At 54.1% G+C, this 14,483-nt stretch overlaps 1 protein-coding gene across 2 annotated transcripts; it reads right to left on the reverse strand.

Annotated features, from left to right (window-relative positions):
* Window positions 1-4,754: 4,754 nt before the first annotated feature.
* CDC42EP2 (CDC42 effector protein 2) lies at window positions 4,755-11,881 on the reverse strand. 2 transcript variants are annotated; one of them, XM_025358262.1, is made up of 2 exons: window positions 11,745-11,881; window positions 4,755-6,639 (listed from the first exon to the last, which is right to left on the reverse strand). In XM_025358262.1, the coding sequence occupies exon 2, from the start codon at window positions 6,283-6,285 to the stop codon at window positions 5,653-5,655; it is 633 nt and encodes a 210-aa protein (XP_025214047.1). In that variant the 5' UTR covers window positions 6,286-6,639; window positions 11,745-11,881; the 3' UTR covers window positions 4,755-5,652. The 2 variants fall into 2 exon arrangements, with proteins under 2 accessions (XP_025214047.1, XP_025214048.1); XM_025358263.1 differs by lacking the exon at window positions 11,745-11,881 and adding an exon at window positions 9,276-9,523.
* Window positions 11,882-14,483: the final 2,602 nt, after the last annotated feature.

The raw sequence follows: 14,483 nt of genomic DNA on the forward strand, positions 1-14,483 counted from the left end.
CGCCTCCCAGGTTCACGCCATTCTCCTGCCTCAGCCTCCCGAGTAGCTGGGACTACAGGCGCCCGCCACCACGCCCGGCTAGTTTTTTTTTGTATTTTTAGTAGAGACGGGGTTTCACCATGTTAGCCAGGATGGTCTCGATCTCCTGACCTCGTGATCCACCCGCCTCGGCCTCCCAAAGTGCTGGGATTACAGGCTTGAGCCACCGCGCCCGGCCTTTTTCCTTTTTTTTGAGAGAGAGTTTGCTCTTGGTGCCCAGGCTGCAGTGCAGTGGTGCAATCTCAGCTCACTGCAACCTCCACCTTCCAGGTTCAAGTGATTCTCCTGCCTCAGCCTCCCGAGTAGCTGGGATAACAGGCTCCCGCCATCATGCCCAGCTAATTTTTGTAATTTTAGTAGAGATGGGGTCTCACCACGTTGGCCAGGCTGGTCTCAAACTCCTGACCTCAAGTGATCCGCCTGCCTGGTCCTCCCAAAGTGCTGGGATTTCAAGCGTGAGCCACCACACTGGCTATCATTTTTCCAATATACCTTATTTCACCAATTCCAAGATGCACATATTCTCCCCCCTCATTTTAATATTTCAGAAGCAGGACACATGTTACCATTGCTATGTCTTTGTTTGTTTTTGAGGTGGAGTCTCTCTGTCGCCCATGCTGGAGTGCAGTGGCACGATCTTGGCCCACTGCAAGCTCCGCTTCCCGGGTCCACGCCATTCTCCTGCCTCAGCTTCCCGGGTGTCTGGGACTACAGGCGCCCGCCACCACACCCGGCTAATTTTTTGTATTTTTAGTAGAGACGGGGTTTCACCGTGTTAGCCAGGATGGTCTTGAACTCCTGGCCTCGTGATCCACCTGTGTCGGCCTCCCAAAGTGCTGGGATTACAGGTGTGAGCCACTGCGCTGGGCCTCCTATGTCTTAAAATCATATTTAGCAGATGAGAGTTGTGAGGTATTTGTCATTGCTAACCCTGCACCAGTTTCAAAACATGCAGAATAGGTGTTAGCAGCTTGGAAGAAAAACCCAGAGATGATGCTGGTGTATTCTTTTTCCCAAGACAAAGTCTTGCTCTGTTGCCCAGGCTGAAGTGCAGCAGTGCAATCTCAGCTCACTGCAACCTCTGCCTCCCGGATTCAGGCAATTCTTCTGCCTCAGCCTCCTGAGTAGCCAGGATTACAGGCACGCACCACCATGCCTGGTTAATTTTTGTATTTTTAGTAGAGAGGGGTTTTCGCCATGTTGGCCAGGCTGGTCTCGAACTCCTGACCTTGTGACCGCCTGCCTTGGCCTCCCAGAGTGCTGGGAATACAGGTGTGAGCCACTGCATGCGGCCTATAAAAATATTTTTTAAAAATTAGCTGGACGAGACAGAAAGTAGCATGGTGGTTGCAGGCACTAGGGGGTGGGGAGAATGGGAGCTAATGTTTAATGGAGACACAGCTTCAGTTTGAAAACTGAAAACAATTCTGGAGATAGATGGTGGTGATTGTTGCAAAATAACCTAAATGTAGTTAATACCACTGAAATGTATACTTAAAATGGTAAATTTTATGTTATATATATTTTACCACAATAAAAAAAAATGCGGGCTGAGTGCAGTGGCTCATACCTGTAATTCCAGCACTTTGGGAGGCCAAGGCAGGAGGATCACTTGAGCTCAGGAGTTTGAGACCAGCCAGAGCAACATAGAAAAACCTCATCTCTACAAAAAAAATAAAAATAAACGGCTGGGCACGGCGACTCACACCTGTAATCCCAGCACTTTGGGAGGCCGAGGCAGGTGGATCAGGGCTAACACAGTGAAAACCCATCTCTACTAAAAATACAAAAATTAGCTGAGCATGGTGGCACATGCCTGTAGTCCCAGCTACCAGGGAGGCTGGGGGAGAACCCAGGAGGTAGAAGTTGCAGTGAGCCGAGATCGTGCCCCTGCACTCCAGTCTGGGTAACAGAGTGAGACTCTGTATCAAAAATAATAATAATAATAATAATAATAATAAAGGCCAGGCACAGTGGCTCACGCCCATAATCCCAGCACTTTGGGACGCCAAGGTGGGCAGATCACCTGAGGTCAGGAGTTTGAGACCAGCCTGGCCAACATGGCAAAATCCTGTCTCTACTAAAAATACAAAAATTGTTCTACAAAAATGAGCTGGGCGCCAGGCACGGTGGCTCACACCTGTAATCCCAGCACTTTTGGGGGCCGAGGCAGGAGGATCACAACATGGCCAACATGGTGAAACCCTGTCTCTACTAAAATACAAAGAATTAGCTGGGCGTGATGTGCGAGCCTATAGTCCCAAATACTTGGGAGGCTGAGGCAGGGGAATCACTTGAACTTGGGAGGCGGAGATTGCAGTGAGCTGAGATAGGCGCCTCTGCACTCCAGCCTGGCACCAGAGCGAGACTCCATCTCAAAACAAAACAAACAAACAAAAATTACCCGGGCATGGTGGCAGGCGCCTGTAATCCCAGCTACTCGGGAGACTGAGGCAGGAGAATCACTTGAACCCGGAGGCGGAGGTGGCAGTGAGCCGAGATGGTGCCACTGTACTCTAGCCTGGGCAACAGAGCAAGACTCCATCTCGAAATACATAAATAAGATGTCCAGAAATAATAACAAGAAAAAATACATTCACACACACACACAGTAATGTCTGTGAAAGGCTGGGGGAGTGGTGGGTGTCTGGGATTTGAGGGTCATACAGGTGGAAAAGAACTGGCTGAGGGTGGAAGAAGGGGCCACTGGGCCCCACCTTAGGCCACCCCCCTCCTCTCTGTCCCCAGCATCCTCACCTGGGTCGACTCCTCCTGGTCATGCCTGCCATGGCCACCTCCATCCCCGACCTGGCCTGGGTGGTGGTCTTCCTCAAGTCTCCATCTGACCACCTACCTCTCCTGCTTTCATGTCCTTCAGCAGTGTCCCATCGTCTCAGCGTCAGCCTGGCCAGCGAAACTATCCCTGCTGAGCCAGCCTGTGTTCCAGCTTCACAGTCCCGCCCTTCCCGAGCTCCAGCTTCTTCCTTCATGACACATTGCAACCATTTGTAACACCTTTCCTGGATGGGCATGGTGGCTCATGCCTGTAATACCAGCACTTTGGGAGGCCAAGGTGGACAGATCACCTGAGTTCAGGTGTTAGATACCAGCCTGGCCAACATGGTGAAACCCTGTCTCTACTAAAAATACAAAAAATGAGCCAGGCGTGCCGGTGGGTGCCTGTAGTCCCAGTTACTTGGGAGGCTGAGGCAGGAGAATTGCTTGAATCCAGGAGGCAGAGGTTGCAGTGAGCCAAGATTGTGCCACTGCACTCCAGCCCAGGCAACAGAGTGAGACTCCATCACAAAACAGACAAACAAACAAATGAAAAATTTAGCCAGGCATGGTGGCGTGCACCTGTAATCTCAGTTACTTGGGAGGCTGAGGCAGGAGAGTAGCTTGAACCCGGGAGGCAGAGGTTGCGGTTAGCCAAGATTTCGCCATTGCACTCTAGCCTGGGCAACAGAGTGAGACTCTGTCTCAAAACAAACCAAACCAAAACAAAACAAAAACAAAAACAAAACTTCCCTGTGGCTAGTAGTGTTATCCCTAATTTTCTCAGTAACCTTGTGAGGTAGCTATCAGTGGCTCCATTTAATTTTTTTTTTTTTTTTTGAGATGGAGTCTCACTCTGTCGCCAGGCTGGAGTGCAGTAGTGCAATGTTGGCTTGCCGCAACCTCCGCCTCCCAGGTTCAAGTGATTCTCCTGCCTCAGCCTCCCTAGTAGCTGGGATTACAGGCACGTGCCACCACGCCCAGCTAATTTTTGTATTTTTTTTTTTTTTTTTTGAGACGGAGTCTCGCTCTGTCGCCCAGGCTGGAGTGCAGTGGCCGGATCTCAGCTCACTGCAAGCTCCACCTCCCGGGTTCACGCCATTCTCCGGCCTCAGCCTCCCGAGTAGCTGGGACTACAGGCGCCCGCCACCTCGCCCGGCTAGTTTTTTGTATTTCTTAATAGAGACGGGGTTTCACCGTGTTAGACAGGATGGTCTCGATCTCCTGACCTCGTGATCCGCCCGTCTCGGCCTCCCAAAGTGCTGGGATTACAGGCTTGAGCCACCACGCCCGGCCTAATTTTTGTATTTTTAGTAGAGACGGGGTTTCACCATGTTGGCCAGGATGGTCTCGATCTCCTGACTTCATGATCTGCCCACCTTGGCCTCCCAAAGTGCTGGGGTTACAGATGTGAGCCACCATGCCTGGCCTGCTCCATTTTAGAGATGGGGAAACTGGGTCTCAGGCTAAGTGCAACTTGGAGGTCCACACTCTTTTGCTGTGTGGTGGCGGCCTCTGTCTTCACTCTGGTTCCTCAGTGCCTGTGCTTACACATGAGTTTTCTAGCTGGTAGCTCTGGTTTGGCTCAGAATCACATCTGATCACATTAATGGGTCCTGACACCCCCTGCCCTCCCTGCTAGGCATTCCTGATCATGTTGTTTTCTTCGAAGTTTTTACCACTGCTGGAAATCATCTCTTATTTGTTTACCAATTTAATATCCCCCTTCCAACTAGAATTTAAACTCCCAGAGAGCAGGGATGACATCTGCCTTGTATCCCCAGCATCCGGAGCCATGCCTTGTGTACTGGAGATGCTCAGTAAACAGCTGTGGATGGGATGAATCTTGAAGCAGCACCGTGAGACCCTCCCAGCTCCAAGCATCCCTCCTGCATGCTCCCTCGATGCTCTGAAGCTGGAGAAGCTGTTGGTCCCTTGCACACTTTGTGGTTATTCTTTTATTCTTGGGTGTCCCCCACCAGACCCCAGCTGACTGGGCAGGGATTGGCCCCAGGCTTGGCACAGTGCTGAGCCTATCCGAGTGCTCAGCCACCTCTTCCCAAACATCTGAATCAATGTTGGAATATCCACAGAAACACTTGGTTTGCTCCTGTTGCATTCTCACAACAGGCTCAGCGTCAGGTACAACCTTCCTGAGGGCAAGGCCTGTCCTCCACAAAGCCCTCTGGGGCTGGGGTCTCCAGAGGCGAGCCCTCAGCTCTGGGAGACTGTCTACCTCCATGGGGAAACCTGGGGCAAGGGGACAGGGAGCTCAGCCACCAGCAGCAGCATGTTTTATTGCAACCAGAATCCCCGGTCACGTGGGGAAGGGATGGAGCTGGGGATGAGGCAGGACGCATCTGGTCCCTGACAGGGCACTCCCTGTCCAGGATATAAAGCCAAAGGCCCGGAACAGCTCGCCCAGTGGCCGAGCCCTGCGGCCAGCTGTGCCCTGTCTCTTCCCCTGCCCCCAGTCAGGGCATCCAACGGGGCTGAGGCAGAAGGGAGGTGAAAATGGGGGTCGGTTTCAGCAAAGCCTTCACCCAGGGACCTGAGGGAAGAAGGAGTATTGTGGTGGGGTCCAGGTGCCCCAAGACGCTCAGGGCGCCCTGGGCTGACTTCAGGACGTGTCCATGTGGTTACTAGAGGAAAGTGATGGGGCCTGCCCTGCCCACGTGGAGAGGGAGGGAGAGGGGAAACATGGCTCAGAAGGAGAATCACTGGCCAGCGACCACACAGGTGGGATCTTGGGACCCTGACTCTGCCGCCAGGGCGGTGTCCATACCCCACCTCCTGGCTCAGACCCACCTGGGCCCCCAGCCTAGTCAGCCTCGGGTCCTATGTGGGGATCTGCATGCTATCCAGGTCCTGATCCATGATCTGCAGGACATCGTCCAGGATGGAAGGCCCCAGGTCCACATGCAGGGACAGTAGGGAGCTGGCATGGGACAGGAAGGGCTCCTCAGCCCCTGACTCCGGCGTCAACCCACTGTGGGGGGAGCCAGTCTCTGGAATCCTCCAGATGTCCACACTCCCTCCCTCCTGTGGGGAAGGCTGAGGGGTCTCCAGGTGCAGGCGAGGGGGCTTGGGTGGAGCCTGGGCTGTGGGCAGGGTGAGAGCCTGGGGTCCACCAATAACCGGGAGGGAGATGGCGTTCTTAAGCAGAGGTGATGGGCCATCCGGGAGCTCCCGCCCACACACAGTTGCGGTGCGGGTAAACTGGAAGGGGAGGTCGAAGGTGCCATCCTCCTCAGGCCCCTCCACCACAGTCCCCGGCAGGAGGTGGAACTTGCCCTGCAGGAAGGAGATGTCACCAAACATGTCACTGCCGCCACCACTGCCGATATGAATGGTGTGGCGGAAGTCCCCCAGCGGCGGGCTGATCATGTCCGAGGACAGCAGGTCCCGAAGCTTCTCCTTCTTGCCCTTGCGACTGCCACGCTTCAGATAGATGGGCACCTTGGTGGACATGGTGACCTCACCAGCAGGCCTGGCTGTGAGGCTACAGGCTGCCTGCGGAGACCACGCCTCCTCTCAAACTCTCAGCCAGAGGAAACACCTGTTCCAAGGGGTGGTTTGCTGGTGCCCAAAGCTTGCCAAAGGGCTCCTGACTACAGGGTGGGGCACGACCAAAGTTGGCCCAAGGAATTAAAAAAGATTAGAAATCAGTGAAGTCAGAGGGCTGAGATAACAAAAATCACGTTCTCCCCAAAGGACGGCAATTCTTCTGAAGAATTGAAGCCAGAAAGGTAGGAGCTGTGTGGGCAGCAGTGCACTTTGGTCTCGTCACCGAGGGTTACTTGTCCCTGGTCCAGGGCTGAGGAGCTGAAACACAAAGGGTGCACACCTGTCAGAGACAGCAGGACTAAAGTCAGACGCAAACATCTTTTTTATTTTTAAGATGGAGTCTCACTCTGTTGCCCAAGCTGGAGTGCAGTGGTGCAATCTCAGCTCGGTGCAGCCTCTGCCTCCTGGGTTCAAGCAATTCTTCTGCCTCAGCCTCCTGAGTAGCTGGGACTACAGGCATGTGTCACCACGCCTGGCTAGTTTTTGCATTTTTTTTTTTTTAGTAGAGACGGGGTTTCACCCTGTTGGCCAGGCTGGTCTTGAACTCCTAACCTCAAATGATCTGCCCGTCTCGGCCTCCCAAAGTGCTGGGATCACAGGTGTGAGCCACTGTTCCTGGCCAGAAACATCTGTCTTGTTTCTGGGCCTCTTGTGGTAGCCATGGGAGCCTGAGGGGGTGGGGCACTCCCCTCGCAGGGAGTTGTGCTGGGAGAAGCATGTCTTCACTCTAAGACCCACTGCATCTTAGAGACTCACCACCAGGGCCAAGCCCCTCCCCTTACAGGTGGGAAACTGAGGTGGAACCTGAATGACAGGTCCAAAGTCACACAGAAAGTCTTACTCTAGTCTCTTGCCCTGGGTCCCCGGCAAGGTAGATCTCATCACCCTTATCCAGGTACTCATGCCATACCCCCCACCTCCATTGCATATCTCGTGTGCCCCACAATGTAAGTGCCAGATTGTGGGGTGCCTCACAAATGGCCTTGGCTCCCTACTTGACCAAAGACAGAGAGCTTTGTGGCCACTGTCTCTCCTGCCCAGGCCTGGCAGGGACCTGGAGCACAGCAGGCGTTTGGCCAAGGGTGTTGAGTGGCTGGCACTTCCCATTTGACCCAATCGTATCCCACCTGGAGGTGGGGTCGCGTTTTCTCCTCTCCCTATTAGGAGCTCCTTATGGGCAGGGGCTGAGTCTAGGATAGTTTCTGGCCCTCCTCCCTACCCTGGCACCTAAAGAGAAGGTGGAGTGGGGAGTACGTATATTTTTTAGGTGAGGGGGGCTCTGCTCTGTACCTGGCATTCTTCTGTGCTCTTTGCAGACACATCTCAATTAATCAACACAACCACCCTATTATCAACCCCATTTAAAAATCAGAGGTGTTGGGGCTGGGCGTGGTGGCTTATGCCTGTAATCCCAGCACTTTGGGAGGCCGAGGCGGGCAGATCACAAGGTCAGGAGATCGAGACCATCCTGGCTAACATGGTGAAATCCTGTCTCCACTAAAAATACAAAAAATTAGCTGGGTGTGGTGGCGCACGCCTGTGGTCCCAGCTACTTGGGAGGTTGAGACAGGAGAATCACTTGAACCCAGGAGGCAGAGGTTGCAGTGAGCTGAGATCACACCACTGCACTCCAGCCTGGGCTACAGAGCAAGACTCCGTCAAAAAAAAAAATAAAATAAAATAAAAAGAAAATCAGAGGTGTCAAAATTCAAAACTGAACCTGAGGTGAACCTAGAGGTGAAAAATTTTGGAGGATTCCCACAGGGCATTGCAGAGAGAGAGAGACAAAATGCAAAAACATGATATAGACGATCTGTTTATTGAAAGAATTGACTGCCTGCCTCCCCGCTCTGATACATATGCATGTTATGCACCTGCATGTGTACAGGTCTGTGTAGAATTCCATCCTATACATATATATATATATATATATATATATATATATATATATATATATAAAGAGGCTGGGTGCGGTGGCTCATATCTGTAGTACCAGCACTTTGGGAGGCCGAGGTGGGCAGATAATCTGAGATCAGGAGTTCGAGACCAGCCTGGCCAACATAGGGAGACCCCGTGTCTACTAAAAATATGAAAATTAGCCAGGTGTGGTGGCACACGTCTGTAATCCCAGCTACTCAGGAGGCTGAGGCAGAATAATTGGTTGAATCCAGGAGGCAGAGGTTGCAGTGCACCAAGATCACGCCACTGCACTCCAGCCTGGGTGACAGTGAGACTCTGCCTCAAAACAAAAAACAACAACAACAACAAAAAAAAACAGAGAAAAATCTAGAAGGCCAGCCCTAGGTTGCCATATGGGCTACCTTGACTAGGGTACACAGCAGGGATGGGGTGTGGGGTCACTGATATGGGAGGAAAGGAGTCATCAATAAAAATAACCTGTAATATTTTGGTCCCGTGACTATGACATGATCAATGTGTGTAATATATATAAATATGAAAAGATGGTCATCCAGATGTTAACAATGGTTATCTCAAAGTGGTAGAATTTCAGGATGACATTTCCTTTCTTGTCCAGACCTCTATGAATTCAAATTCTTACTAATAAGCAATGTATTATTTATATGCACATAATATTTATGTAGTCAGAAAAAAATTAAGCTATTTTTAATGTCGAAAAATAAATAGCTATGAAGGGGTGTCATACTGATTTCACAGAAAAAAGACATGAAGCCAGCAGCCCCTCTGCTTGAGGGTGGGGGATGCATGTGGGACCTGATTGGTCCGGTACACACAAGCCCAGATGTAGACTCAGCATAAAAGGCAAAGAGAGAAACTTGTCCAAGGTCACCCAGTGAGTAAGGGCAGGGTGGGAATTCAAGCCAGATGAGCCCACCCTCCTGTACACCCCACCCCCAGCCCCAGCCAGGGCTCACCAAAGGTGGCTCTTGCCAGTTCTTTGCCTCAGTTTTCATTCTGGACAGGGTGACGGTGGGGGTGAGGGGGTTGGGAGGAGGGAGCAGGAAGGAGGAAGGAGGATGCAGGAGAAGCAGAGTCCAACTGCACCCCCACCACCAGCTAAGGCCCTTGCTCAGGAAACCCCACCCCAGGACCGGACACCCGGGTCAGTCGTACTGAGCCACAGAGGCCGGACATCTTGCCCCTCCCAGAGCACCTGGAGCTTAACAGGAAACAAACGAATAACTTTCCCATGGTAGAAATCCAGCTCAGCTTGCAAGGAGCTGGGGGGAGGGTGGGGACGCATGAGCACCCCGAGGTCTTGGAATCCCGTCACGCATTCATCCTGTGTCAACCATGCCAGGCCTGGGGGCCATGCTGACAAACATGCAACTTGTCGCTCATTAGGAGAGAAGTCCTGGTGGGGCTGACTGGTGGGATGTGCCCAGAGCCTGGGCCAGGTCCTCCCCACACCCCCAACCCCATCACACAGCAGTGCCAAGACAGCCTGAGTGTTTCCACAACAAATTGGGCGTCCCTGACAGCTGTCTCACTCACAGCCAGATGTACACACCCAATTCCAGATGTGGGGAGAATTGAGGGTGAGGCCAGCATCAGCGGCCCAGGGGAGAGCTGGGAATTACAACCCTCACACCGGAAGAATTCAGATTTGGCAACCGCAAGACCCTAGGATCCAGCCTGTCACGCACAGTTTCCCATTTTAATACTTCTAGCCACAGCATGGTGGGGTCATTACCGCCCTTTACAGAAGTCAAAGCTGAACCTCAGAGATGTTAAGTAACATTGGCGAGGTCATCCAGTTAGGAAGAGGAAGAGTGGGTACCCAGCCTGGTCCGTGTGGCTTCCATGCAGTGGGCCACGCCTACCTCCATAATATGGTTGGGGAGCGGGAGAGAAACAGCTAGGCTGGGAACAGTGGGTCCCCAGACCTCCTCCATCTACATTCTGACCTTTGGCTGCCCCCATCTGCCCAACTTTCATGTGTCTAGAGATATAAGAATGAGCTCTCCATCAGGACAGGGCTATGCGGGCTGGGAGGGGAGCTCCCTGCAGCAGTCGGGGAGCAGATAGGAGCATCCTAGCTCTCTGTGATTGCCCTGGACAGGAGCCCTGGACCTCCCAACGAGAAAATGACTTCCGGCAGGCAGGGATCCTCCAATCATGAGGAATATTAGGCCATCTCACACACCCCTCCCCCCCAAATCAGGAGACTGTCCTTAAATCCGGCTCCACCTGGGACTTCCTCTGTAACCTTCAGGAAGACGCCTCTCCTCTCTGGGTCTCACCTTTCCCATCTATAAAATGGGCTGACAATGAAGCCACCACTAGAGGGCTACTGGAGATCCCACTGCAATATTGCAAATGAGAGCACCAGTGTACAACAGCGGGGTTCAGCGGGTTACTGTAGGTTCTATCATTCATTCAGCAAATATCTACAAGACCTTCCTTCCTCAAGCACTTCGGTTCTCCGGGGCCAGTGCTTTGAACAATATCAAAAACGAACGGCTGCTGCCCCAGGCATCCACCTCCTCCCGCCCTCCTAGACCTCGCGGATGCAGAGTCCCTCTAGCCGGCCGCGGGGTCTCCCGGGGTCCCCGTGCCTCTGGAGAGGCGCTCGGCTCCGCGGCCGCCAGGTGGCGCGCGTGCTCCCTTGAGCGCCCCGCGTCCCGGAGGATTCTGAGAGCGCACCGGGGTCTCCAACGCCCCTCCCCCCGGGCTCCAGGCAGGCGCTCCCCAAGGAGCTGCGCGTTCAAGTACCAGACGGGGATTGCCTGCGAGATCTTTTTGCTTCGGGGTTTCTGGTCCCACAATCGGAGAAAAAGGAGGCGATTGGGGACCCTGCCCTAGTCTCTAAGCTCTGGGAGGAACCGCCCCCGTGCTTTCCGGCCTGGGCGATGTCCTAGTGTCCGCTTGGCGCAGGGCCAGAGCTCGGGCGTGCGGGCCCCCGCTCCTCCCACGGGTCCGGCTCCTTAGCTCCGGCTCGGGTTCCGGCGCCGACCCCACCCCGTTCCTACCCGGGCGCAGCCCAGCCCAGCACGGATCCGTTTCAGGACACTCGCGGCCGCAGCTAAAGATAGGACACCTCACCATCGGCTAAAAATATGGCCCCCAGCCCCGGTGGGGACGCTGGGCGGCGGGGCACCCCTGGGTCTCGGGAGCGGGGCGGGGGCCCGGGTACAGAATGGAGGGCAGAACGGGGAATTCGGGGTCAGGATGCGCGGCGCCCCACGGACCGTGGCGGGCACGGGCGAGGCTGCGGGCACCCACATGCAGGCGGGAAACCCATGGAGCCCTAGGCGCCCTCGAAAGGACCTGAGCGAGGTGAGAGGCAGGGCCAGGGCGCGAGCTGGGGCGGGGCGCCACAGAGATGGGCCTCTCGGGGGCGGGGGGGCCGCGGAGTTGCGAAAATCCCAGCCTGAACTCACCGTGAGGCAAGCAGACGGCGGACCGGCGGACAGCAAGGTGTCAGGAGCTGGACAGCGCGGCTGCGGAACCCGACCGGCGGTGAACTTACAGAGCCCACCGCGGACCCCGCAGCCCCGCCCCGGCCCGCGGAGCCAATGCCTGGGCCGCGCCAGCCAAGCCCCTCCCCATCCCCGCCCAGGCCCCGCCCCACTCCGGGCACCGCCCGGGGCTCCGGGTGTGGGAGGTGCAGCTCCCGGGTCCAGCGGTCGCGCGCGCCCTAGGGTCCTGTCCTGGTTCGGGCGTCTGAGGTCCGTATGGCGCAGGGTGGCCTCCCGGGACTCCGGCTGTGCCCATGGGAACTAAAACCCTCGGTTTTAGAAAGGCCGAGAGACAGGCTCCCGAAAGACCGAATTCTTCAGAAATCGCAGAGAGACGGAAGGACAGGATCCTTCCCTGCAGGGCTGGATCGGGGAGGCGCCGGCACAAGTATATCAGTGACTTCCTGGGAATGAATGAGGCCTTGGAAGCGCCTACGTTAGAATACTACAAACTTGGCCGGGCGCGGTGGTTCAAGCCTGTAATCCCAGCACTTTGGGAGGCTGAGACGGGCGGATCACGAGGTCAGGAGATCGAGACCATCCTGGCTAACCCGGTGAAACCCCGTCTCTACTAAAAAATACAAAAAACTAGCCGGGCGAGGTGGCGGGCGCCTGTAGTCCCAGCTACTCGGGAGGCTGAGGCAGGAGAATGGCGTAAACCCGGGAGGTGGAGCTTGCAGTGAGCTGAGATCTGGCCACTGCACTCCAGCCTGGGCGACAGAGCGAGACTACGTCTCAAAAAAAAAAAAAAAGAATACTACAAACTTACAAGCGAGTTGATGAGTTTACCTTCCGCGAGAAAAGAGAATATGGGAAGGCAGAGGCCGCGTGGCCTGGACCCCCGTCTTTGCTGTCAGGCTTCCAGAGTGAAGGTGGGGCTCATACTCAGACTAGTTCCTGGTCCATTCGTTCATTAAATCAGTCAGTCGTTCTTACAGGGCCAGAAACTTTTTTTTTTGAGACGGAGTTTCTCTCTTGTTGCCCAGGCTGGAGTGCGATGGCGTGAGGCTCACCGCAACCTCTGTCTCCTGGGTTCAAGAGATTCTCCTGCCTCAGCTTCCTGAGTAGCTGGGATTACAGGCATGTGCCACCACACCCGGCTAATTTTTGTATTCTTAGTAGAGACGGGGTTTCTATATGTTGTCCAGGCTGGTCTCGAACTCCTGACCTCAGGTGATCTGCCCACTTTGGCCTCCCGAAGTGCTGCGATTACAGGCGTGAGCCACCGCGCCCGGCCCAGAAACATGTTTTGAAGGGCAGGCACCCCACAGGGTGCTGGAGACAGACTGAAGGCAACTGCACCGCTCAGTGACTCAAGAGAAATTTATTGAGTATCTACCAAGTGCCCAGCGCTGTTTTTGTCCCTGGGGATTCAGCCTCTGGATTGGGACCTGCAGCCCAGAGAAGGCAAATGGGGAAATCCAAGTTCCCAGGTACATCATGATACCCTTCCAGGTGGGTAAGTGCTAAGAAGAGTGGGGTGGAGGAAGTGGTGGGTAGTGATGGGGTGGACAGACCTCACTTTCTAGAGGATGACAGCTATGCCAGCTCAGTGTGACCAGAATGGTTGACTTCTATGCTGTCACTGTGGGAAGGGCTTTTAGGGAGGCAGGGCCAGGAAGACCTCAGGGAGGAAGGCAGGATGCTGGTGGTGGGGGAAGATGCCAGACAAGCTGGGAGGTCTGGATGGGAAGAAGGGGATCATGGTAGGCAAAATAACAGCCCCCCTAAATATGTTCACATCTGGCCAGGTGCTGTGGCTCATGCCTATAATCCCAGCACTTTGGAAGGCTAAGGTGGGAGGATCGCTTGAGTCCAGGAGTTTGACACCAGCCTGGGCAACATAGTGAGACCCTGTTTCTACAAAAAATAAAGTAGCTGGACATGGTGGCTCAAGCCTGTAGTCCCAGGTACTCTGGAGGCTTAGGTGGGAGAATTGCTTGAACCTGGAGGTTAAGGCTGCAGTGAGCTGTGATCATGCCACTGCACTCCAGCCTGGGCAATAGAGCAAAACCCTATCTCAAAAAAAAAAAAAAAAGCCCGCATCTGAACCTGTGGAATCTGTGAATATGTTTTGTTACATGGGAAATGGAAATGAAAATTGCCAATGAGGGCCGGGCGCAGTGGCTCACACTTGTAATCCCAGCACTTTGGAAGGCCGAGGTGGGCAGATCATGAGGTCAGGAGATCGAGACCATCCTGGCTAATATGGTGAAACCCTATCTCTGCCAAAAATACAAAAAATTAGCTGGGTGTGGTGGCGGGCGCCTGTAGTCCCAGCTACTCAGCAGGCTGAGGCAGGAGAATGGCGTGAACCCAGAAGGCGGAGCTTGTAGTGAGCCCAGATCGATCCACTGCACTCCAGCCTGGGCGACAGAGCGAGACTCCGTCTCAAAAAAAAAAAAAAAAGAAAATTACCAATGAAATTATGGTTGCAAATCAGTTGACTTTAAAACAGAGAGCTTATGCTGAGGTATCTGGGTGGGCCACTGTCATAACAAGGGTTTTTAAAAGTAGAAGCAGGAGACAGAGAAAGAGATGTGATGGGCCGGGCGCGGTGGCTCATGCCTGTAATCCCAGCACTTTGGGAGGCCGAGACGGGTGGATCAAGAGGTGAGGATATCGAGACCATCCTGGCTAACACGGTGAAACCCCATCTCT

This window comes from Theropithecus gelada, chromosome 14 (assembly GCF_003255815.1).
Source record: "Theropithecus gelada isolate Dixy chromosome 14, Tgel_1.0, whole genome shotgun sequence".
NCBI lineage: Eukaryota > Metazoa > Chordata > Mammalia > Primates > Cercopithecidae > Theropithecus > Theropithecus gelada.